The sequence below is a fragment of the Spinacia oleracea genome, chromosome 2 (genome assembly GCF_020520425.1).
Source record: "Spinacia oleracea cultivar Varoflay chromosome 2, BTI_SOV_V1, whole genome shotgun sequence".
NCBI classification, from domain to species: domain Eukaryota; kingdom Viridiplantae; phylum Streptophyta; class Magnoliopsida; order Caryophyllales; family Amaranthaceae; genus Spinacia; species Spinacia oleracea.
This window is the reverse complement of record NC_079488.1, coordinates 35,646,234-35,673,488: the sequence shown is the minus strand read 5'-3', so window position 1 is coordinate 35,673,488 and position 27,255 is coordinate 35,646,234. Positions and strand designations below refer to the sequence as shown.

Genomic DNA, 27,255 nt, shown 5'->3' with positions numbered 1-27,255 from the left:
CCTCCTCAATTCTAATTCTGAAATTAACTTTTTTTAATGAAAATAAAGAAAATTCAATTTATACTAACCCCTAAAAGTAAGAGATTTAAACTCGAAAAGGGAATCCCGCGCAGTCGTGCGAACGGGCATACCCAGCTGCGATCGCATCAGTGCGAACGAGCTGTGATTCCATGCGAGCGAGCTCAGCGACGAATTTCTTCCTTCGATCCGTGCGATCGTGCTCAGACACCGTGCGATCGCACGGGCCTGACTTAGCCAAATTTTCATATATCTTCATGTACTCGCACGAGAATTCAGTGCGAGCCCACCAAAATTCCGTGCGAGCGGGCTCCTCTTTGGTGCGATCGCACAAAATCCCAAATAGTTCCTGCATTGATTTTCCAATTTCGTGCGAGCGGGCTCTTCTTCGGTGCAATCGCAAGAATTCCCACATAGTTCCTGCATCGATTTTCCGAATTCGTGCGAACACACACTCATGGGGAATGAGCACACAAGCCTGCTTGACTTTGGAGGCAACTCTGCTGACCCGTGCGAACACACATAAATTCTTTGCGATCGCACGAGCTCTATTTGAGCAATTCTCAAGCATTTTCCATCATTTTCAACATTTTTACCTGAAAAGTTCATAAATGGAATAAGGCCGGGGATAAAAATGCAACAAAACTATACAAAACTATCAAAAAGCATAATAATATTCTATAAAATCCTAGGCCTAGAGCGACATAAATGCCGCTCATCATCAGTTTAAGTGGAATTAATGAAATTAATCCACAGCTTACTCTTGACTGAACTCGTAGGGTCACACAAATAGTACGTAAACGGATGAAGTATTTAATGGCATTAAATACTCCATCTATGGATATTCGGAATCGGCAGATCTTGGTTTCAGCGGGAGCTAAGATCGTCAAAGGCAAGTAAATGAATACTCCGGAAATGATGATATTGCCGGAAACGGAAATATGGATCGTATCGGAAATATAAATATTATCCAAGTCGTAGATGTTGCCGGAAACGGAAACATGGTACGTATCGGAAAATATTATCGAAAATGGAAATATTGCCGGAATCGGAAATATTGCCGGAAACGGAAATATTGTCAGAATCGGAAATATTGTCGGAATCGGACAAAATAATTCCGGAAACGGAAATATTAAATATTTGTTCGAAACGGAAATTAATTCCGGAATCGGAAATATTAAATATTGTTCGTATCGGAAATGAATTCCAGAATCGGGAATTTAATCGGAAGCGCGTCGTACGAATTAGCATCGGACGAGACTTGCTAGACGAAGGCCCAGCACGAAGCCATGCCTGCGTCCAGCAAGCCATGCGCATCAACACAACGCAGCAAGGCCACGCCAGGCCCAGCACAAGGCCAGGCCCAGCATGGCGCGCGCGCAACATGGGCTGCGAGCAATGCTCGTGGGCTGCGAGCTGTGCAGCTCGCGTGGGCCGCGAGGCTTGCGCGGGCTGTGCGGTGCTCGTGCTCGTGTGCGGTTGAGTGCGATACGAATCCTAAAGCTATTGGAATTCGTTCTATGATTAAATCCTAATCCTAGTAGATAGAATTTATTTAATAGAGTTCTAAAGGGATTCTAATTAAACTAATTGGTATTCTAATAGGATTCTAAATCCTTTTCCATGACTCTATAAATATGTGCCTAGGTTCACAAATTTGTACACAAGTTTTTAAGTATTCAAAGCTAGGATTTTTAAGCAGTAAAATCCGCCATAACACTTGCTCTATTTAGCCGAAAATAAGTAGTACCTTAAGGGCGATTCTAGTTGGTCAATCTTAAGGCAGATCCGGACGTGCTCTGGACTTTCTACGGAGGGACGACGCTTGGAGTCCTAAAGACTTGTTCTTGTTCGGTTCGCCCGCAGCTAGGGAGGGCACGCTACAAAGTGTATGCATCCTAGACTAATTATATGATTATGTGCAATTAATATGTATCCTGGTATTAAGGTTTTTCCGCATGATTTATGTTGTTCATATGTATCATAACCTAATAATGGTATCACGAGCCTATTATTATTTGCATAATCTATAAATTGCTTAACATGGTTAAATTTTACAAATTTGCAAAGAATTAAAAGGGGTGATTAATTTTCGTAATTGTTAATTAATTGCAAATTGCGTTTATTTAATTATATGTACGCAGTTTTTCAGCAGTTTCTTCGTTACTCAACCAAATCGAGTGATTTTTGTGTCAATTCCGCATGTAAAAGGCATTCTAAAATTTTGACAAAAAAATTCTTTTTTGGCCGAACTCAGAATTCCCAAATTCGAAGCCTAACTATTACTTTTCGGAGGTTTTAGTTTTTCGAACGCAAAAGTTTGTAATTTTAAGATGTTAAATTGAATATTTGCGATTCTTGTTGTTAAATCTTGAATTTTTGATTGACCTACTGTATATGTTTAACAAATTGAATGCCTAAGCTTGTTAATTATACAACCTAATTTTTAATTGTAATTAATTTGTTGAAATTCGAATAATTTAGAATTTGATTTGATTTTCATAATTGATTGACGATTTAATTAGGTATCCATGATTAAAAACCACCATAAAAATTGTTAATTTATGATAAATTTTAAATTTTTATCACCTAGATTTGAATCCATGTTAATCGGAAATTAATTAATTAATAAATTTTCGATTTTTCGCCCTAAAATTATGAAATTAATATGATTTATTAATTTGTCGTTAATTTTAAATTAAAAATTTTAATTTTTGATGAAAATTGCTCATGAATGTTGCACGCACAAAGCAATGGTCGCTACGTGTTACCCTTAAGGGGTGTTATGTAGTGCGGGAACGCGACGGACGAGCAAGGGAGCTCGTCGCCCGTGAGGTACGAATGCAACGAGCAACATAGCATGGTGCGCGCGCGAGGCAATGGTGCTGGCCGTGTGTGCTATGTGATGGGCGATGAGCGATGGGCGATGGTCAAGGCACTGCGAGCAGTCGCGTGTGGGCAGCAAGCAAGCTGCGCTACAGCGCGCACTGCCTCGCTATGTGATGCGCGCACTGCCTCGCTATGTGATGCCTCGCGAGGGAGAGCTGCTGCGATGCGATGCGGGCGAGTAGGCTGCGCGCAAGCGTGGTTTGGCTTGCTGCGTTTGCGTGTGGCTGTGCCTTGTGCAACGGTCAGTCGAGGGGCGATGCGGCCTCGTGGCTTGATGGGGCTTGGGCGCAAGCCCAAGTGCCTCGTCTTGCGACGACTGACACGTTTTGGATTTTCAGTTCGGAAATAATTTTAATTAACTTTAAAATTAATAATTTAAATTGTTTTCTCGGAATTTAATTTTGATTATTATAATTATTATAAATTTTAATTTATACTAATTATTTTACTAAAATTAAACCTTGAATTAATTTAAATTCATTTAATTCAACTGAAAATAAATTAAATATATGGATTCGATTATAATTTTATATGAGCTTTAAATTTTAATTAAACTTGTATGTTTCCGGTTAGACTAGAAATACATTTTTATGTTTGAAATTAGTAAAGCATATAAAGTTATTCGTTTAAGTGGGAGCCTTTAGTCATAAACTCTTGATTAGGTCTACAAATCCTTTAAGGTAAAACAACTTGATTAGAATTAATAAGGACTGAATAATTGGTAGATTATTGGTGCCCTTGATTAATTGCTGCAAATATTTATGTGATGCATTATAACATGTTTTACTAACCAGCTATGTGGGTCATTCATGATAATGAATGGGTGAATGGTATATATTGTATATGTACAGTTTTGCAGGTTATTGAAAGTGACTAGTATGGCCCAAATAGGATAGAAAATATGGTCTGCGTACCATTAATTTGAATGTAATTGGTCTAATGCACCAAAGTTTGTTTTTCAATTCAAATATGGTCTGCGTACCATCAAATAGTTGTAATTAGTTTAATTATAGCTTATCCTATTTGAAGAAAATGGAGCCTCCCATGGAGAAATTCAAGACGGAGTTTCCAATCCATTTTCAAGATGGACTTTGAAGTTGAAGCTTCAAGATGAAGTCGGACCATACTAGATCACATTTATCTTATGCATGCTTTAAGTTATTTATTGCTTTAAATATGTCTTAAATATGCATGAGATTATGGCTTGATTATGTTGCATGGTTAAGGATTTTAGTTCACTTAAAATCTAACCAACATAGTAAGAGCCTTAAGTTCCAAAGTTTAAAAATTGAGTTAAAAGGTGCCATGCCAAAATAACACTTACTTGGATAACCTTTACATCAAGCTAGTAATAGTTTTACGCTCATCAAGGTGTTACTTATTGATCCTAAAGGGGTAAGGTACACAAATAATTGTGAGTACATGTTAGTTTTGTTGAAACTCAACGATATATGTAAGGAGTCCTTTTATGTCGTGGCAAAATTGATAGGTTTACCTAAATAAGTCCTTAGACGTATCTATTAACCAAGAGTAGTTTCTAGACTATTAGCAAAAGGCTTTTGCTTACCTAAAAGATTTTAGAATTGAGTCTAAATACATAATGTGCTTAAATTCTTCAATGGTTTTAGGGTCTTGGAATCATTTTATTCACACCTGCCGGAACACATAATTTGAATAAAATTCTTAATGAACATTAAATTATGCATGCATGCTAGAATTTAAAGTTTATTAAGAGAACTGTGAATGGTTATTTATTTGTTTATTCTTTTTCAATTGTAGTTTTAACTATGGCAAACAACAATCAAAACATCATCATGGGTTCTAAGCTTATGGTCAAGCTGAACCTAACAAATTTTCTTGAATGGGAAGCTAAGCTAGTTGAAATAGTCAGACTCAATGGACTTGAGTATGTACTGTTACATCCCATGCCAAGCTACTATGCCAAAGACATGACCCCTGAAATATTTGCCGCCTGGGATGCGGATCTCAAAAAGGTTATGAGTCTCATGCTGAACAATATCCCTGATGAATGGGCTAGAAGGTTTGTAGCTTACGAACCTTTTACGCTCATCAAGAATCTAAGGGATATCTGTCGTGGAAGCACGGAGGACAGGGACCTAAACATCCATGAGTTAATTGAATCAATGTCTGGTCTAAAGGTTAGTTCTCCTAACAGGTGTTATAGGATGGAGGTCCAAGAAACACATGTTCAGCTCCTTCGCACTAAACAGAGGGTAGGCGTCCCACTGAGGTTCCATGTGGAGCTTATGCTTTCATATTTTGATCGCCTAAGTCTGCTAGGAACACCAATAAGCGAAAGGATGGCAGTCTCTATCTTGTTCAATTCACTGCACAGTGGGTTTGGTCGCTTCAAGCAACTATACCTAAGTGAACCAAGAGAAGAAACAGTTGCAGAATTTGTTCACCTTGTTAGAAAGGCTGAGATAATACTCGACTGTGAAGCAAAAGATTTACTCAAGGCTAAAGAGAGACCCTTCAAGAAAGGTGAAAAGTCCAAGGGCAATGCTAAATCAAAGCAGGACAAGTCCACATCAAGCTGTCTTTATTGTGATGGAATAGGCCATTACAAAAGAGAATGTCCAAAGCTAAAGGAAGATCAGAAGAACGGAACAGTCGTTCCATCTTCAGGTATTTTCGTTATAGACTGTATACTTGCTAATTCAACTTCTTGGATATTAGATACAGGTTGTGGCTCACACTTATGTTCCAATCCACAGGGACTAAAAAAAAGTAGAACGTTAAGCAAGGGTGAAGTCGACCTACGAGTGGGAAATCGAGCACGGATTGCTACATTAGCTGTAGGAACTTATTATTTGTCGTTTCCCTCTGGGCTAGTTTTGGAACTGGAAGACTGTTTCCATGTTCCAAGTCTTACTAAAAATATCATTTCTGTTTCTTGCTTAGATGCTAAGGGATTTTCCTTTTAAATAAAAGACAATAGTTGTTCGTTTTATTTTAAAGAGATGTTTTATGGATCTGCTAGATTAGTCAATGGACTTTATTTATTAGATCACGACAAACAAGTTTATAACATAAATACCAAAAAGGCCAAAAAGGATGATTCAGATCTCACCTATCTGTGGCATTGTCGATTAGGCCATATTAACTTGAAACGCATAGAAAGACTTCAAAAGGAAGGAATTCTAGAACCATTTGACCTTAGAGGATTATGGTAAGTGTGAATCATGTTTACTTGGCAAAATGACAAAGCAACCTTTCTCTAAAGTTGGAGAAAGTGCAACTGGACTATTGGGTTTAATCCATACAGATGTATGTGGACCAATGAGTACAAATGCTAGAGGTGGGTTCAGCTACTTTATGACTTTCACTGATGACTTCGGTAGATATGGTTATATCTACCTAATGAAGCATAAGTCTGAATCCTTTGACAAATTCAAGGAATTTCAAAGTGAAGTAGAGAATCAATTAGGCAAGAAGATTAAGGCACTGCGGTCTGATAGAGGCGGTGAATATCTGAGCTATGAATTTGATGACCATCTTGGAACACCACAATGGAACGGTGTGTCGGAACGGAGGAACAGAACCTTGCTAGACATGGTTAGATCAATTATGGGTCAGGCCAAACTTCCAATAGAATTTTGGGGACATGCACTAAATACAGTTGCACTCACGTACTATAAATAAAGCTCCGTCTAAAGCTGTTGAAAAGACTCCATATGAGTTATGGTTTGGAAAGCCTCCAAATGTGTCTTTTCTTAATATTTGGGGATGTAAAGTATACGTCAAACGATTAATTTCAGATAAACTTCATCCAAAATCTGACAAATGTATCCTTGTGGGCTATCCAAAGGAAACAAAGGGGTATTACTTCTACAATACATATGAGAACAAGGCGTTTGTTGCTCGAGATGGTATCTTTTTGGAAAAGGATCACATTTCCAAAATGACAAGTGGGAGAAAAGTAGACCTCGAAGAAATTCGAGTCGAACAAAAAATCTAGAGAATGCTCAAGATGACATTCAGAATGAAACTCAGAGATGTTTAGAAGTATCTGGTGAGAATCATGGACCATCTAGAAATGTAACCTCCCGTAGATCGCAGAGATATATATCTCAACCGGAAAGGTACTTAGGTATTTTGACGAACGAGAGCTATGACGTTCTATTACTTGAAAGTGATGAACCTGCGACTTACAAACAAGCTATGACGAGCCCTAGCTCCAAGCAATGGCAAGAAGCCATGCAATCTGAATTAGACTCCATGTCAGAAAACCAAGTTTGAGATTCGGTCGATTTGCCAGATGGCTGCCAAGCCAGAGGAAGCAAATGGGTTTTCAAAGTGAAAAAGGACAAGGATGGGAAATTTGAAGTTTCCAAAGCTAGATTGGTTGCAAAAGGTTACAGGTAAGTCCACGGTGTGGATTACGATGAAACCTTTTTACCAGTTGCAATGCTAAAGTTTATTCGGATAATGTTAGCAATCGCTGCATATTACGATTACGAAATATGGAAGATGGATGTCAAAACCGCTTTCTTAAACGGCGTTTTAACAGAAACTGTGTTTATGACACAGCCTGAGGGTTTTGAGGATCCAAAGAATGCTAAAAAGGTATGCAAGCTTAAGAAATCAATCTACGGATTGAAGCATGCATCAAGGAGCTGGAATATACGTTTTGATGAAGCAGTCAGTGACTTTGGTTTCATCAACGCAGACGAATCTTGTGTATACAAGAAGGTCAGTGGGAGCAAAATTACTTTTCTAGTATTATATGTCGACGACATATTACTTATCGGAAATGAAATTCCTATGTTGAACTCTGTCAAGATTTGGCTTGGGAAATGTTTTTCGATGAAGGATCTAGGAGAAGCATAGTACATACTGGGCATCAAGATTTACAGAGATAGATCTAAAAAGATGATTGGACTTAGTCAAAGCACTTATATCAATAAGGTGCTTGAAAGGTTCAAGATGGCAAACTCCAAGCGAGGCTACCTACCCATGTCTCGTGGAATGACCCTAAGCAAGACTCAGTGCCCAAAAACACTTGATGAGCGTAGACGAATGAATGGGATTCCATACGCATCATTGATTGGTTCAAAAATGTATGCTATGATATGTACACGCCCGGATGTTGCGTATGCACTCAATGCTACGAGCAGATACCAGTCAGACCCAGGAGAGGCACATTGGATTGCTGCCAAGAATATTCTGAAGTACCTGAAAAGCCACAAAGATGATTTCCTAGTCTATGGTGGAGATGATGAATTAATTGTTAAAGGCTATACGGACGCAAGTTTCCAAACCGACAAAGATAATTTCAGATCACAGTCTGGGTTTGTCTTCTGCCTCAACGGAGGTGTAGTAAGCTGGAAAAGTGCTAAGGCAAGCACCATTGCGGATTCTACAACTGAAGCGGAGTACATTGCTGCACATGAAGCAGCAAAGGAAGCTATATGGCTAAGAAAGTTCATACGTGAACTTGGTGTAGTCCCCTCCATTAAAGGACCAATAGCTCTGTATTGTGATAATAATGGAGCTATTGCACAGACAAAGGAGCCTAGACACCACCAAAGAGTCAAGCATGTACTCCGTAGATTTCTCCTTCTACGAGAGTTCGTTGAAAGAAAAGAAGTCGGGATAAGCAAGATTGGAACTGATGACAACATCTCAGATCCATTGACTAAACCTCTGTCGCAGGCGAAGCACAGCTCACACACTGCAGCTATGGGAATCAAGCATATTGGAGAATGGCCTTGATGTCCTTGTTTAATGTTTTAAAGTTTTAGAGTTTCACTACTACAAAAATGGGCAAAGAGACCCTAAAGAAAAGACCCATTGGTTGAGATAATGGGTCTCTTTAATATAAAAGACCCAATATTTGAGATAACGGGTCTCTAATGAATGAAATAAGACAACCTAAACTAAATTAAGAATAGCAAGAGACCCGTTATTTGATTTAACGGGTCTCTAATTTACCATAGGGCCCACATTCTCTCCACCGACAATAAAAAGGGAGAACTAAAAGACCCGTTATTTAAAGCAACGGGTCTCTCCATGCGGAGCCACGGATTTAAAAAGAAGGAGAAAAGGAAGAGACCCCTTATTTGTTTACCGGGTCTTTTGCTCTTCCTTCTTCAAATCTCCCCACAAATTAAATGGCAATAAATAAGGTCTTTTCCATCTCTCTTCCTCCATACCACACCTCTCGATCTGAGAGACCAAAGTGTAGAAAATCTCCGCGATGTTGGAGAATCCAAGGTTCAACGCTTCAAAATATTCTCAGATCTAAACCAGAAGAAATTATGGCATATGCTAATTTTCAACCTCGAAGAGTTCATCGCTCTAGCTATTTTACAGGTCTGTAAATTTTAGCTTGAATCTCTGATTTTCTGATGTTTTTTTTCGATTTTGTTTGAACTTCATGGTTATTTTGCTGCAATTGTGTTGCGTTTTTTTCTTGTTTGTTATGGATTTCACGGAATTTAGGGTTTTTTTTTTAATTGTACGGTTATGTGTTGTGAGATTAGGGTTTTGAGGGATCGACCTTGAAGAGGATTTGAGCGAAATTAGCAGAATGGTTTAAATGTTTTTAAAGGTAATTGAGGAACTAGTCAGAATACGAGTGAATTAGGTTAGTTTGTCTATTTCTTCAGCGAAATTAGTACTGTGTGAATGCCAGAACTATTGTTATAATGTGATTAGTCATGCTTAATTTTGTTAGTTTTTTTGTTTTATTTGAAGTCTACCAATTCCGTATTGCTATTGGTTCTACAAATGATGGATTTGTACCCAGCTTGAATCATTTATGTGAATCATTTTGGTTATAGTAGTCTTCTACTGTTGATATTGTAGGCAGTTGTGTATTCTATGCTTGTATCGTAAATCTATGTCTCTGGAGTAAAATAATTAGTAGTAGAGATGATCAATAAGATACCGTCTTGTTTTGGTTGTTACTGCAGAGAACATAGCTTTTTGAATATGCAAAGTTTCTTGGGAACTCTCAGTTTTCTCTGCTTCAACTCCAGTCATACAAACTTGTATATGCGCACATGTTGGCCGAGGTTGGAAGGATTTCGGATTCATTGAAGTATGTACTGGAGCCTCTTTTTTTTTTTTAATTGAATTTTTTTTTATCTTTTTGCTTTGCTTTAACATGATGGCATAATTCAGATACTGTCAAGCTGTTTACAAATCTCTCAAAATTGGACGATCACCGGAAGAAGATACATTGAAACAGTTATTATCATCTCTCGAAGAGAGGATTAGGACACACCAACAGGTTTTCCCTCATGTTTCTCTAGTTAAGAAGTCCAGCGTGCTGTATAATGTTTTTAAACATTTTTGTATGTTTTCAGAGTGGATATGCAGCTAACTTGGCTCCAGGAAAGATAGTGGTTAAATTGCTCAACTTTTTTGATAGTACAGTTCATCGCATTGCTCAACTTTTTTGATAGTACAGTTCATCGCATTGTTGATAGTACTGGTTAAATGTGTTTCCCAAGACTGTTGTGACTCACGAATAATCTGCCGTAGGTGATTTTGATCTACTTACCTCTTGATTTGTTTGAGTTTTCAATTAAATAGCTATCTCGACCTCTATTTTGGTGTTTTAGTTCCAAAACTCTTTCAGAATAGGCATTTGTTTTTATTTTGGCTCCTCCAAGTCTTATTTTGTGTTTCCTCGTTTCATGAACAAGTGATCGGGCTGCTGATGAGTCTCAGAGCAATCAAGTGAAAAGAAAGAAGATGCTGACCAAATAAGTAATGGTATTGGGAGCGCTGCGGTGCAAGTTTTCCAGGTACAATCCGATGTTCTTCTCAGACATGAATTTAGTAAGCAAGTACAAGAGACAGATTATTTCTGAACCACATATACTTGCAATTGCATTTGTGTCGTTGCTTCAGGTTAAAAATTGTTTGAATGTATGTTGGGTGAAAAGGAAGAATAATAAGAAGAAAAAGGCTAACACAAGCAAGCAAAAACAAAAATACAGTAAGTCTAAGATTTTGTTTTCTGTTTGTATTTATGTATGCATTTTGCAATGTTCTTTTTAGAATCTGGATTAACAGTTGACTGCTACATAGTATATAACGAGTATGATAAAGAAGTTGCTACTTTTCCACTTTGGCTAAATGCGTTATTCAATCGAATTTTTTATGTTTCAAAGATAAAGTTTATAAACAGGCTTATAGTTCTATTCTATACTTTCAGGATTTCTCTAAATTTCCAATACTTGATTTATAGAGCTGAGTGAAAGCTTTCTTTTAGTTGGTGTTACATGAGCATCTGAATCTGTACTTATGGATATGAATCAGGTGAAGAAGATCTTAAAACTTTACACTAATGAAAAATATGCCCTTACAGTAGATCAATGGCAGAGGAAATATTTCGAGATTTTAGTCTCTTTCAATGTATGTTTAGATGCAATCCTGTTTTGTGCTGATGGTGGGGTTTTGAACCTTTGATGAACTGAAACTGTCATGAAGATCACGTTTCCTATGTCTTGAGTCAGGAAATGATCCTCTATAATTTTTGTAATTAACCAAATTAATTAACATTAGTACCTTGTTGATAATAAACAAATCAATATGAGATCTCTTAGCAAAATATTGATTTATTTTTGCTTTAGTTTGTTAGTCATCACATTTCCTGATTGTGTGAAAATTGGGTTTTTGCATTTCTATGAATTCTTTGCAACATAGTTTTGAACTTAGTTTTTTTATTTTATTTTTATAATGGTTGATTTTACAGGTAGGTGCCACAAGTTTGCCGGTTTTGCAAAGTGTGGCAGGCTTATTGGCTATATGAACATTGAGATGATTCCATTAAAGTTTGTGAAGCATTAGAGGAAAACTTGATGAATATGGAATGCAGATTTGACAATTATATGAAGTTGCTTGAGGAGGAAGGATGCCAACACACATAAACTTAAGCTGAATGTACCCAAGGAACCCTTAATTGAGTTTGATGACTAACTTGAATCGTTGATTGTAGTGAAAGTTGAACCAAGTGCTCATATTTCAATTCTCCATTATAGAGTGGCTAATGGCTAAAGATATGTTCTGTCATGAATTATTTGTTTTTGTAGAAGGTTTTTATTGTGACACAAGTTGTAGAAGATTTTGATGAAATATTTATTTATTTAATTGTTTGTTAATAAAAATATTTTGTCATTTTTGTGTGTAGTTCATTATTGGAGCGTAATAATAGTGGTTAGTGCGCAGACAGAGATGCAGGGTATTGTTTTTTTTTTTTTTTAAATAAAAATATTGCAAAGAGACCTGTTATCTTACCTAGTGGGTCTCCATAAAACGAACAAAGAGACCTGTTATCTTACCTAGTGGGTCTCTGTGAAACAAACAAAGAGACCTCATATCTTAGGTATGGGATCTTTTCCCTTTCTGAATTAATTTTTCCATGCCTTACATAAGAGACCCTCTTTCTTACTTAAGAGGTCTTTTTTTTTTTTACAAAGAGACCCCCTCATATGAGGGGGTCTCTTTATCAAAGAGACCTGTGAGATAGAGACCCCCTCTTAGAGGGTCTCTTAGGCCCTTTTGGAAGGGTCTCTTTGTTTATTTTTGTAGTAGTGTTTAATACTTTGTAAAACATTATTGGTTAATCATTCACAATAAATGAATAGAATTCATTTTTCCATTTAATTTGTGGTTTATTAAATGATGAGTCCCTTCAATTTGACGAAATATTCAAGATAGACTTTCAGGACCAGTCCTGTGACTAAGAAATTATTATCAAGTGAACTTGAATGTCAAAAGTTGAAAATAGTCCCTGGTCGGAGTTTTCTATAAAAATGGTCGCATAGAAAACGTTAGACGACTAGAATGCAAGATGACTAGTAGTTCTGTTTCTTGAACTATGTGGACATGGCAATGTCGTAATCATTTGCATAGATACTTACTTTGAGAAAACTAGTATCGGACAGACCTATGAAACTTTACTGTAAGATATGAAAATCTGTCATAAGTAAATTTCATTAAAATTATTAGACACTAATCCTCAATACCTGAGTGATTTGAGATTACTTGTTTGAGAACTTCTTACTTTGACGTTGCCAACCGTCGAACCGTAAAAGGAGGCTATAAAGGCAACGCTCAGGTAATCACCTATCAAACGAAGTCTAATCTCAAGATCGCAAGATTGGGATTGTCCTCCCATAAATCGGGATGAGATGCTGAAAGTTGTACAAGGCCACTCGGAGAGCTAGGAACTGTAAAACGCATGGCCGTGCTCAGATGAATCATAGGCTATGATTATCTTTTTATTTGATCAGTTTAACTCTGAAACCGAGAAACACCTCTGGACATAATAAGGATGACAACTCTTACCTTATGTTCAAGAGCAAGCATCGAGCGACAAAGGAATTAGGAAATGTACACTTGTCCCTGAGGACAAGTGGGAGACTGAAGGAAATAATGCCCTTGGTCCAAGTATGCATTTAATGTTAAGTCTAATAAATGCGGTTCAGTATTAATTAACAAGTTAATAAATTCAGTGAGATCAAGTGAACTGAATGCCTAGCTAGAGGCCGCTTCAGTTCAAGTGGAATTAATTATATTAATCCACAGCTTACTCTTGACTGAACCCGTAGGGTCACACAAATAGTACGTAAACGGATCAAGTATTTAATGGCACTAAATACTCCATCTATGGATATTCGGAATCGACGGATCTTGGTTTCAGTGGGAGCTAAGATCGTCAAAGGCAAGTAAATGAATACTCCGGAAGCGATGATATTGACGGAAACTGAAATATGGATCGTATCGGAAATATAAATATTGAAGGAAAAAATGCCCTTGGTCCAAGTATGCATTCTATGTTAAGTCTAATAAATGCGGTTCAGTATTAATTAACAAGTTAATAATTCAGTGAGATCAAGTGAGCTGAATGCCTAGCTAGAGGCCGCTTCAGTTCAAGTGGAATTAATGATATTAATCCACAGCTTACTCTTGACTGAACCCGTAGGGTCACACAAATAGTACGTAAACGGATCAAGTATTTAATGGCATTAAATACTCCATCTATGAATATTCGGAACCGACGGATCTTGGTTTCAGTGGGAGCTAAGATCGTCACAGGCAAGAAATGAATACTCCGGAAACGATGATATTGCCGGAAACGGAAATATGGATCGTATCGGAAAAATGAATATTATCCAAGTCGTAGATGTTGCCGGAAACGGAAACATGGTACGTATCGGAAAATATTATCGGAAATGGAAATATTACCAGAATCGGAAATATTGCCGGAAACGGAAATATTGTCAGAATCGGAAATATTATCGGAATCGGAAAATAATTCCGGAAACGGAAATATTAAATATTTGTTCGAAACGGAAATTGATTCCGGAATCGGAAATATTAAATATTGTTCGTATCGGAAATGAATTCCGGAACCGGGAATTTAATCGGAAGCGTATCGTACGAATTAGCATCGGACGAGGCCTGCCGGACGAAGGCCCAGCACGAAGCCGGGCCATCGCCCAGCAAGCACGCGCGCCACAAGCCCAGCCAAGGCAGCGCCCAGGCCTACCGCAAGGCAGGCCCAGCGCGCGCCAAGGCCACGGATGCGTGGGCCGCGCTGCGTGGGCTGCTGCTCGCACGCGCATGGGCAGCCCTTGTGGCTGCCGTGTGTGTGTGAGTTTGTGCTCATGCGTGATTCCTAAATCTACAAGAGTTAGTGTATGATTAAATTCCTATTCCTAAATTGGATAAATTAATTAAATAGAATTCATGTAGGATTCTAATTTCAATTAATTCGTATCCTACTAGGATTACGATTCCTTTTCCATAACTCTATAAATAAAGGCCTAGGGGTCATTATTTATACACAAGTTTTAAGTATTCAAAACTAAGATTTTTAAGCAGAAAAATCAGCCAATATTCTTGCCTACCTAACCGAAAATATTAGAACCTTAAGGGCGATTCTAGTTGGTCAATCTTAAGGCGGATCCGGACGTGCTGTGGACTATCTACGGAGGGACGACACTTGGAGTCCTAAAGACTTGTTCTTGTTCGGTTCGGGCGCAGCTAGGGAAGGCACGCAACAAAGAGTATGCATCTAAACTATGCTAAATGATTATGTGTAAATAATATGTTTCCTGGCTTTATGGTTTTTCCGCATGATTTATGAACTGTCATATGAATCATAACCTAACAGTGGTATCACGAGCCCCTTATTATTTTCATAATCTAAATTGCATGAACATGGTTAAATATTACAAATTTGCAAGAATTAAAAGGGGTGATTAATTTTCGTAATTGTTAATTAATTGCAAATTGCGTTTATTTAATTATACGTACGCAGTTTTTCGGCAGTTTCTTCGTTACTCATCCGAATTGAGTGATTTTTGTGTCAATTCCGCATGTAAAAGGCATTCTAAAATTTTGACAAAAATAGTATTTTTCTGCCGAACCCAGAATTCTCAAATTCGAAGCCTAACTATGACTTTTCGAAGGTTTTAGTTTTTCGAATGCAAAATTTCGTAAATTTAAGATGTTAAATTAAATATTTGCGATTCTTGTTGATAAATCTTGAATTTTTTATTGACCTACTGCATATGTTTAACAAGTTTGAATGCCTAGTCTTGTTAATTATGCAATCTAATTTGTAATTATGATTAATTTGTTGAAAATTAGAATAATTTAGAATTAATTTGATTTTCATAATTAATTGTAATTTAATTAGAAACCTATGATTAAAAACCACCATAAAAATTGTAAATTTATGATAAATTTTAAATTTTTATGACCTAGACTTGAATCCATAACAATCGGAAATCAATTGGATAATAAATTTTCGATTTTTTCGCCCTAAAATTATGAAATTAATATTATTTATTAATTTGTCATTAATTTTAAATATAAATTTTAAAATTTTATGCGATTCGTTCATAAAACTTGCACGCACGAAGCAATGGACGCTTCGTGTTACCCTTAAGGGGTGTTGTATAATGCGGGCATGCGACGACGAGCAAGGGAGCTCGTCGCCCGTGCGGCACGAATGCAATGAGCAAGGGCGTAGTGCACGAGCACAAGGCAGCAGCCCTGCCTTGTGTCGTGTGCCACGAGCAATGAACGAATGGGCATGGGCGAAGGGCGAGCCAAGGCAGTCGCGTGTGGGCAGCAAGCGAGCTGCGCCACAACGCGCGCTGCCTCGCACAAGAGCGCGCAGCCTCGCGCGCAGCGAGCGCAGGCTCGCGTGCCACGAGCGCTGCGCCCAGCATTACTCGCGCGCACAGCGCGCGATGTCGCCCGCCCAGGGAGCGATGTCGCGCCCCAGCGAGCGATGGCTCGCGCGCACAGCGAGCGATGTCGCGCGCCCAGCGAGCGATGTCGCGCGCCCAGCGAGCGATGTCGCGCGCCCAGCGAGCGATGTCGCGCGCGCGCACTGCGAGCGATAGCTCGCGTGCGATGAGCGCTGGCGCGCGCAGCGAGCACCAATGCGTGCGGAGGCTTGCGATAGGGAAGCAGCAGCTATGCGACGAGCGCATGGGCTGCGCGCACATGGCCAGCAATGGCTGTGTGCGTACGGCCCATGGGCGTGCAACGCGTAGGGTGTTTGCGTTACGATTAGATCGTTTTGAATGTTTAATTTGAAAAATTTCAGTTCACGTAATTTTAATTAATTTTAAAATTAATAATTTGAATTATTTTCTTGGATTTTAATTTTGAATATTATAATTATAATAAATGTTATTTATTCTAATTATTTTACTAAAATTAAAATCATGAATTAATTTAAATACGACTGAAATTAAATTAAATTTTTGGATTCAATTATAAATTGATATGAGCTTTAAATTTTAATTAAATTTGTATGTTTCCGGTTGGACTAGAAATACATTTTTATGTTTAAAATTGGTAAAGCATATGAATTTATTGGTTTAAGTGGGAGCGCTTTTTAGTCATAAACTCTTGATTAGGTCTACAAATCCTTAAGGTTAAAACAACTTGATTAGAATTAATAAGGACTGAATAATTGGTAGATTATTGGTGCCCTTGATTAATTGCTGCAAATGTTTACGTGATGCATAATGTGTTTTACTAACCAGCTATGTGGGCCATTCATGATAATGAATGGGTGAATGGTATATATTGTATATGTACTGTTTTGCAGGTTATGAAGTGACTAGTATGGCCCAAATAGGATAGAAAATATGGTCTGCGTACCATTAATTTGAATGTAATTGGTCTAAAGTACCAAAGTTATTTTTCAATTCAAATATGGTCTGCGTACCATCAAATAGTTGTAATTAGTTATAACTTATCCTATTTGAAGAAAATGGTGCCTCCCACGGAGATTTTCAAGACGGACTTTGAAGTCAAAGCTTCAAGATGAAGTCGGGCCATACTAGATCACATTTATCTTATGCATGTTTTAAGTTATTTATTGCTTTAAATATGTCTTAAAATGCATGAGATCAAAGCTTGATTATGTTGCATGATTAAGGATTTTAGTTCACTTAAAATCTAACCAACATAGTAAGAGCTTAAGTTCCAAACTTAAAAATTGAGTTAAAAGGTGCCATGCCAAAATATACACTTGCTTGGATATCCTTTACATCAATCTAGTAATAGTTTTCGCTCAGCGAGGTGTTACTTATTGGTCCTAAAGGGGCAAGGTACACAAATAATTGTGAGTACACGTTAGTTTTGGTGAAACTCAACGATATAAGTAAGGAGTCCTTTTATGTCGTGGCAAAATCGATAGGTTTACCTAATAAGTTCTTAGACGTACCTATCAACCAAGAGTAGTTTCTAGACTATTAGCAAAAGGCTTTTGCTTACCTAAAATGTTTTAGGATTAAGTCGACAAACTGTGCTTAGTTCTTCAATGATTTTAGGGTCTTGGAATCATTTTTATTCACACCTGCCGGAACACATAATTCGAATAAAATGCTAATAACTTGTTTGAATTGCATGGTTGCTTTAATTTCAAGTTATTATTCATGATAAATGTTTAGACTTTGCATGCTTCAATGTATGTTTTAATTATTGTTTATAATTAAATATCTTGCACTGCAATAAATCCTTTTAGAAAGGTAACAGTAAATTTCCTCGATTGGTAGTGAATCCAAGAACGATTCACGGAAAAGAGAGAAAGTGAGCAATTTAAAATGTACGTTTCTTATAGCGACTTTTATGGTTGTTTTCGAATATCAAAAACGAATGGCAAACCAATTGGTGCTTGTGAATTCAAAATACACTGTAGTTTTGAGATCATAAAGCATTGAGTTTAATACGCTCAGCTTTACCAATGGTTAACAACCTAATATCTTTTTCCATTTAATTCTCGAATGAGTCTAGTTCCTAGACATTCGAATAGATCGATGCTTAGAGAACTTTAGAAGCTTCTGGTAAGATCATCTAGTTGAAACAGAATATTCAACATAAATTAAAATGGTAAAGAACCTTGTTGGTGACATTGGACATGTCTAACAAAGTATAAAAGTCAACACTAAAGAATTCAATTCTTAAGACTATAAGAAAGGGTACAAGAAATAGGAAAAACGAGGAACAAATGAAAGGAATTTAAGATTCCGTTTCTACCTATAAATTTATGTTTAAAGAGAAGTGACCTAGCAATCAAACTTCCTTGGTATCATATACCGCTTGAGGTTCTTACTTCGGTAATAACTCAAATAATGGAAGCTAGGATACACTAATGACCTACAAGTGGGAAATGAAGCATGGCAATGCTACATTAGTTGTAGGGTCATCTAGTTTGTTTTAAGTCCTTTCAAAGGCTGGAACTTAATGGCTATTTTGTTCCATAATCAGCATACCTAAATTTCTGCTTCAAACACAGAAAGACTCACATTCAGAAGAACAAAAACAATGCTTGTTTGTTTGTTTATTTGAATGAAATGGTCAATTACTGGTTGAGTCAATATGCTTGATTAAAACAAACAACTCTTTAAAGAACTTTACTAGGTTCAAATCAAACCCTTGATTTGAGTTCCATTAAATCTTTGGCATTGTTGCTTAGACCATATCAACAAGTTAACATTCATAAGCTCTATTTTGATGGACTTTTGAAAGTTGGTTGATTTCTAGATCAACTTAAGACAAGCTAGTCTTACTTGTTGAAAGTAACAAAGAATATGAACTATTGTTAGAACGCCTAGACGATAGAGTTCAAAGCTAAAGAAAGGTTTTTATGGATTTGAGTGAATATAGGTTTATTTACTCAAATGTGATATAAGTTGAATCTGTTTGGCTAGTTCAAAGATTCAGAAGTATAAAATCCACTCGGCAAGAAATCATAAAGATCTAGGTTAGATCATGTTGATGATTACTTGAGACCAAATATGATCATCAATGGTTGTGTGTTGTAATTTCACAATCTAGCTCCATAAGATATGGCATATCTACGTTGGAATGATCGAAGTCAATTAGTACTTGATTCGATCAATGATGAATCATAAAGACTTTTCCTATAATTTCTAAAACAAAATGCTCAACTACCACCAAACTAAACCAAATTCGTCAAAGCTATTGAAAAGTAATTTCAGAATATCTTTTCATAATATATCTAAAGAGTTCCTAAACTCAGTAGGAGCTTAGTGTTTGTTATTCAACAAACTAAGGCCCAAGTATAGATATATGTATCATTGTGATTTATTCAAATAAGACACAAGGGTATTGTTTCTACCACGAATTTTTGAGAACATAATGTTTGTTTGCTCGAAATAATGTCCTTTTGAAGATTCGTTTCCAAAATGACAAGTGGGAGAAAATAGACCTCGAAAGTCTTCGAGGCGAACAACAAACATAAACGGACATTCCGGAGGCTTTTCGAAGTGCTTCAGAAAATCCGAACTTATTCTTTAAGGACTTTAGAAGTGGCTTTAAAGAATAGACATCTCTTAGAAAACTTTACAAGTGCTTCAAGGAGAACAGAATATTCAAAGGACTTTCAAGTGGCTATTGATATTCTATTGTTTGATGTTCTATACCCAAGTAGGCATAGAATCCAAGTCACTGAAACTATGAGATTCTTCTATTAGATAGTGAAGAAACATAGAGATCAGGTCAATGAAACTATGAGATTCTTCTATTAAATAGTGAAGAAACCTACAACTTGCAGTCAAACTATTATCATGTAGATTAATGAGTTTGTGACTTGTAAGAAAGCTATGACGAAACCTAGATTCCCTAAAATGGTTAGAGGCCATATATAGACTCAAATGTTTTAAATGGTTAGAGGCCATAAAACATACTCAATGTTTTGATGACAAAATTGAAATTTTGTTGATTTGCAAGAATAGGTTCACGCCTATTGGTTGCAAGTTTGTTTTAAGGATAAAAACCATCAAACATGAAATTGTGTTCACACACAAAGCTAGATTAGTTGCTAAAGGTTACAAGCAACTTCACGATGTGGATTGTGTTGAAACCTCATGCAAAATCGTAATGCTTAAGTCTATAATTCAAGCAATGATTGCATATTGGTACATATGGCAATTGGATGACAAAACATCTTCCTCAGTCAAATGTTGGAAAGAACTATGTACATGCTATGTCATAGGATTTGTGGATCCAAATAAAATGCTTGAAAAGAAAAGCTAGTTTATAAAATCTAAGTACAGATTTAAGCAAGCAATTGGGAATTGGAATTATATTTTAGTGAAGCTAATAAGTATTTTAGTTTCATAAAATGTACATGATTCTTATAGATGTATAAGAAGTTTAGTGGGAGTACATAAAAACTTATTTGGTCCTATGTGTATCACACACATATCTCTCTATTGTGAAATAACATTCAAATGCTAATGACTTAGATTTGAAATTATTCATCAATGATGGACCATGGCGAAACTTAGTACATATTGGGTATTAAGATCTATTTACAAAGATCTTATAATATTGTTTTAGATTAAGTAATGGCATTTACTAAATCAAACACGAAAGTCTCCATTGGAGATATTCGACCCATGTGAATAAATCTAAGTAAAGAATGTTTGAACTATGTATAAGCATTTACTAAGTTAAACATCAAAGAGTCTAAATGAGATTCTTAACCTATATTATATGTCAAAGAATTTAGCTGGATTCAGTATCTACTAAAATTGAATGAGCTAAAGTTACATGAATAGAATTCAATTGGGAATTATTCTGCAAAAGAATTTATCATGTATGATATAATATGAGGATCGCCAAAAACGTATCGTATGACTTTAGGCATGACGAACATATACCAATCTCTATTGATCTAAGTGAAGATCAACTAGATTGAGACCAAGAATACTTATGGTACTTGAAAAGGTACATAGGAATAGTTCTTGATTCAAGGAAATAAAGATACGCTAAATATTGATGCTACACGCATAAACACTGGCAAAGGATCAAGCAAGACCCTTTGGAGTTAACCATTGATAAGGACGAGCTATAGAGCATCGTGTTTTGAAATGGCAACATGGATTGGAGACCATGAGTTGTTGCGTGGGAAATTAAAATATTAATTTCTATGTTCTAAGATATAGTTGGAGAGTCTTCCACATATCTATGAACTGCTTGGATAGGTAAATCCAAACAAAGCATCACTAGCAACCTATACAGTTGAAGTAAAAGTAATTATTGCCTAAGAAGCAATAAAACAGGGTTGTTTAAAGTTCTTCACTGAACTTGGGTAGATCACCTATCTGCTGGCTTGATGGTTCTTCATTGAAAAATGCGTGGAACCACTCTTGAAGCAAGAAAAACGTCTGCTAACTTGATGGTTCTTCATTGCAAAATGAGTAATACCACCATCGAAGTAAGAAAGACTAGATCACATAATAAACAAACTCGAAAAGATCTTATCATCATATCTCGAAGAACATTCGATGAAAAGGATATTAAGATTAGCAAAGCATGATAACTAAACCTATACAACAAGTGAGAAGCAACACTCACGTTGTAGCACTGGAAATCAAGCATAGCTTTGAATTCCATGAATTGTTTTAGAAGATGGGTTTGAGGCCCATGGTTATAAAACATTGGGGTTGAACATTTATCATATATGAAATGTATTTTCATATTCCATTTAATCTTGGTTTAGTATTAAATGATGAGTCCCTTCAAATTTGACGATATATTCAAGATAGACTGTCAGGACCAGTCCTGTGACTAAGAAATGTCTATCAAGTGAACTTGAATGTCAAAGGTTGAAAATGGTCCCTAATCGGAGTTTTCTATAAAATTGGACGCATAGAAAACGTTAGACGATTAGAATGCAAGATGACTAGTAGTTCTGTTTCTTGAACTATGTGGACATGGCAATGTCATAATCATTTGCATAGATACTTACTTTGGGAAGACTAGTATCGGACAAGACCTATGAAACTTTACTGTAAGAGATGAAAATCTGTCATGAGTAAATTTCATTAAATTATTAGACACTAAATCCTCAATACCTGAGTGATTTGAGATTACTTGTTTGAGAACTGGTTGCTTTGACGTTGACCAACCGTCGCACCGTAAAAGGAGGCTATAAAGGCAACGCTCAGGTAATCACCTATCAAACGAAGTCTAATCTCAAGATCGCAAGATTGGGATTGTCCTCCCATAAATCGGGATGAGATGCTTAAAAGTTGTACAAGGCCACTCGGAGAGCTAGAAACTGTGAAATGCATGGCCGTGCTCGGATGAATCATAGGCTATGATTATCTGTTTATTTGATCAGTTGAACTCTGAAACCGAGGAACACCTCTGGACATAATAAGGATGACAACTCTTACCTTATGTTCAAGAGCAAGCATCGAGCGACAAAGGAATTAGGAAATGCACACTTGTCCCTAAGGACAAGTGGGAGACTGAAGGAAAAAATGCCCTTGGTCCAAGTATGCATTCTATGTTAAGTCTAATAAATGCGGTTCAGTATTAATTAACAAGTTAATAATTCAGTGAGATCAAGTGAGCTGAATGCCTAGCTAGAGGCCGCTTCAGTTCAAGTGGAATTAATGATATTAATCCACAGCTTACTCTTGACTGAACCCGTAGGGTCACACAAATAGTACGTAAACGGATCAAGTATTTAATGGCATTAAATACTCCATCTATGAATATTCGGAACCGACGGATCTTGGTTTCAGTGGGAGCTAAGATCGTCACAGGCAAGAAATGAATACTCCGGAAACGATGATATTGCCGGAAACGGAAATATGGATCGTATCGGAAAAATGAATATTATCCAAGTCGTAGATGTTGCCGGAAACGGAAACATGGTACGTATCGGAAAATATTATCGGAAATGGAAATATTACCAGAATCGGAAATATTGCCGGAAACGGAAATATTGTCAGAATCGGAAATATTATCGGAATCGGAAAATAATTCCGGAAACGGAAATATTAAATATTTGTTCGAAACGGAAATTGATTCCGGAATCGGAAATATTAAATATTGTTCGTATCGGAAATGAATTCCGGAACCGGGAATTTAATCGGAAGCGTATCGTACGAATTAGCATCGGACGAGGCCTGCCGGACGAAGGCCCAGCACGAAGCCGGGCCATCGCCCAGCAAGCACGCGCGCCACAAGCCCAGCCAAGGCAGCGCCCAGGCCTACCGCAAGGCAGGCCCAGCGCGCGCCAAGGCCACGGATGCGTGGGCCGCGCTGCGTGGGCTGCTGCTCGCACGCGCATGGGCAGCCCTTGTGGCTGCCGTGTGTGTGTGAGTTTGTGCTCATGCGTGATTCCTAAATCTACAAGAGTTAGTGTATGATTAAATTCCTATTCCTAAATTGGATAAATTAATTAAATAGAATTCATGTAGGATTCTAATTTCAATTAATTCGTATCCTACTAGGATTACGATTCCTTTTCCATAACTCTATAAATAAAGGCCTAGGGGTCATTATTTATACACAAGTTTTAAGTATTCAAAACTAAGATTTTTAAGCAGAAAAATCAGCCAATATTCTTGCCTACCTAACCGAAAATATTAGAACCTTAAGGGCGATTCTAGTTGGTCAATCTTAAGGCGGATCCGGACGTGCTGTGGACTATCTACGGAGGGACGACACTTGGAGTCCTAAAGACTTGTTCTTGTTCGGTTCGGGCGCAGCTAGGGAAGGCACGCAACAAAGAGTATGCATCTAAACTATGCTAAATGATTATGTGTAAATAATATGTTTCCTGGCTTTATGGTTTTTCCGCATGATTTATGAACTGTCATATGAATCATAACCTAACAAATATTATCCAAGTCGTAGATGTTGCCGGAAACGAAAACATGGTACGTATCGGAAAATATTATCGGAAATGGAAATATTGTCGGAATAGGAAATATTGCCGAAAACGGAAATATTGTCAGAATCGGAAATATTATCGGAAACGGAAATATTAAATATTTGTTCGAAACGGAAATTAATTCCGGAATCGGAAATATTAAATATTGTTTGTATCGGAAATGAATTCCAGAATCGGGAATTTAATCGGAAGCGCGTCGTACGAATTAGCATCGGACGAGACTTGCTAGACGAAGGCCCAGCACGAAGCCATGCCTGCGTCCAGCAAGCCATGCGCATCAACACAACACAGCAAGGCCACGCCAGGCCCAGCACAAGGCCAGGCCCAGCATGGCGCGCGCGCAACATGGGTTGCGAGTAATGCTCGTGGGCTGCGAGCTGTGCAGCTCGCGTGGGCCGCGAGGCTTGCGCGGGCTGTGCGGTGCTCGTGCTCGTGCTCGTGTGCGGTTGAGTGCGATACGAATCCTAAAGCTATTGGAATTCGTTCTATGATTAAATCCTAATCCTAGTAGATAGAATTTATTTAATAGAGTTCTAAAGGGATTCTAATTAAACTAATTGGTATTCTAATAGGATTCTAAATCCTTTTCCATGACTCTATAAATATGTGCCTAGGTTCACAAATTTATACACAAGTTTTCAAGTATTGAAAGCTAGGATTTTTAAGCAGAAAAATCAGCCATAACACTTGCCCTGTTTAGCCGAAAATAAGTAGTACCTTAAGGGCGATTCTAGTTGGTCAATCTTAAGGCGGATCCGGACGTGCTGTGGAATTTCTACGGAGGGACGACACTTGGAGTCCTAAAGACTTGTTCTTGTTCGGTTCGGGCGGAGCTAGGGAGGGCACGCTACAAAGTGTATGCATCCTAGACTAATTATATGATTATGTGCAATTAATATGTATCCTGGCATTAAGGTTTTTCCGTATGATTTATGTTGTTCATATGTATCATAACCTAACATGTGGGACTTGCTTCTCTGCATCTTCAACGAAAGTCTATCACCTCACTCACATTTGTATCCTGCTTCTCAGTTTCTGCACCATTCTCCTCCTTACCTACAAGCACTGTGGTCTCTTTCTCAGGCTCTGGAACAACCTCCTTAATTTTTTACTCATTTGATCAGATGAGCAGAAAACTAAATATGCAAAATTATCATATCTGTTTAATAAAAATTAGCACTCATTTTATTACAACTAGTGGTCAATGCCTTAATCAGACTTCAAGTTGTCTTGTTAATTGTTACATTGGTTATGATTCTACCACCGCCTAACAAAAACCTTATGTATCTTGCCTACTCCAAGACAGTATGCGAACCTGGTTTTAAAACCGTAATAAATCTAGCTGACACATAGTCACATACCAAGTGTCGGATGCAGCAGCTAGCTTCATTTTGTAAAAAATGCTATGTTCTAATAGAACGGGAAGAGGAATAATTTAATTTTCATCCCATTTTAATAATCACAACAAAAACTTACCAGATCTTTGATTTCAAAAACTACATTTTATCTGTCAGGTACCTTAAAAAGGTTGACCTCCCCAGATCTAGCCATAAGGAGTCTGCATCTCTTCACTTGCACAACCATACGGATTTACAAGCTCAAAAACACAAATGACTCTATAGCTAAAACGTCGCCTTATAAGGCCACAAGGTTATTTCCAACCAGCAAGTCACAACCATCTAATCTGACATGGATATTCCATGCACCAACTAAGAAATATTGTTAATTTCATTTAACAATATTTTACTTGAAAATATTGAAACCTAACTCCCTAAATTGTAAAAGCAAATGAATTATGGAGTATAGCTCTAAACTAGGGTACGGATTTTGCAGAAATCAAGTCAACAATTTCCAGATTAGTGAACTTTGGCAACACCACTATCACGAGAACTATCAAGACAATAACGAGGAACTGGATGAGACGGTAGTAGATATGATCTTTTGCAGAATATTTGTTTCGGGCATATGTAGTGACAACAAATATCGTAATAGCAGCAAAAACGTAGATCCATGACAGCAAATAAACAAGAATACTCCTACTTCCAGCAGCAATACACTAGATCCAAGATACTAAACTGAGGCTGGCTTAATTAAGTGGTTGTCAGTTAGGGACTTGTGATCTCAATATGCACTACCTAAACTAACTGTGGCTAAACCGGTCATCAAGGCAGCGAAATGCATATGAATACTCTTACATGTGGATGTTTGCAAGGCCAGAACCATCATATCCACACCAACAGACAGGACACCTAGCAGCTCTAGCAATCCTAAGACTCTCTCCTATACATAGAGTTGGATATCTTGACCGACTACACGCCCCAAACTATGGCCTGCTATTCTTTCTACACTTGGTGACATTAATGGCTAAACAACATTGTAATTATCAACACAAATCAAAGGAAAGAACTATCAACAACCTACTCAATTGCAGCAAAATTTGACAGGAACTACAAATATTGAAGCACAAAATACTTTTAAGATAATCACCCAATCATAGTAGTTGATTGAGAAATGAGCAAAATTCAATCGAAATAATAAACACTTAAATTTGCTCATTTGCACAAAACAAAAATCAATTCGACCAAAATCAATCACAAAACCTACTCAATTGCACCAAAATTCGACGGAAAATTCATTACAATTCGACCTAAGTTCACTCAATCATAAAACCTATTTAAGTGCACCAAAATTCGACAGAAAAATCAATACAATTCGACCTAAGTTAACTTATTATCTACAATTTGAAGAAACAATTAGAGATAGAAAGAACAACTAAACGAACAACAATATTCCCTCAAAAAAAAAACGAACAACAATAAATCATGAAATGAACATTAAATCTCAACAAAATTGCAATAAAACTGAAAATATAACCCTACAATTTACATAAATCAACAAAGAATCACTCACCCATTACAACAGAGGAGACAACGCATAGATGATGGTATCGCAGAGAAGATGACAGCGCAGTGGTTGCATCAGGTGAGAACATGGTGGCGGTGAGGAGAGAGAATCGCGAAGGAGAGCGACAATGGAGGAGAGAGAACACGGAGTTCTTGCCCCTGAGACTCTGAGAAGGAAGCATTAGGAGAGAGAAAATGGAGCAGTATAAT

At 37.3% G+C, this 27,255-nt stretch overlaps 1 protein-coding gene and 1 long non-coding RNA gene across 4 annotated transcripts; one reads left to right on the top strand and one right to left on the bottom strand.

Moving 5' to 3' along the window:
• On the bottom strand, window positions 1–27,255 carry LOC130466874 (uncharacterized). Its single transcript, XM_056835444.1, has 2 exons — window positions 27,053–27,255; window positions 1–614 (listed from the first exon to the last, which is right to left on the bottom strand). Exons 1-2 carry the CDS (start codon window positions 27,225–27,227, stop codon window positions 274–276), a joined length of 516 nt encoding a protein of 171 aa, XP_056691422.1. The 5' UTR covers window positions 27,228–27,255; the 3' UTR covers window positions 1–273.
• Window positions 8,970–12,274, top strand: LOC130466875 (uncharacterized). Of its 3 annotated transcripts, XR_008927019.1 has the most exons (6): window positions 8,970–9,246; window positions 9,849–9,976; window positions 10,060–10,168; window positions 10,245–10,422; window positions 10,587–10,882; window positions 11,642–12,274. It is a non-coding gene; the product is annotated as an uncharacterized lncRNA (long non-coding RNA). The 3 variants fall into 3 exon arrangements; XR_008927017.1 differs by having other exon boundaries at window positions 10,245–10,882; window positions 11,642–12,273; XR_008927018.1 differs by lacking the exon at window positions 10,245–10,422 and having other exon boundaries at window positions 11,642–12,269.

Excerpts from the sequence above, each read along its gene's own strand:
- LOC130466874 (XM_056835444.1), bottom strand. The coding sequence starts at position 27,227 with ATGCTTCCTTCTCAGAGTCTCAGGGGCAAGAACTCCGTGTTCTCTCTC. Across the intron at positions 615-27,052 it reads TGTCTCCTCTGTTGTAATGG|GTAAAAATGTTGAAAATGAT; the intron begins GTGAGTGATTCT and ends TGAACTTTTCAG.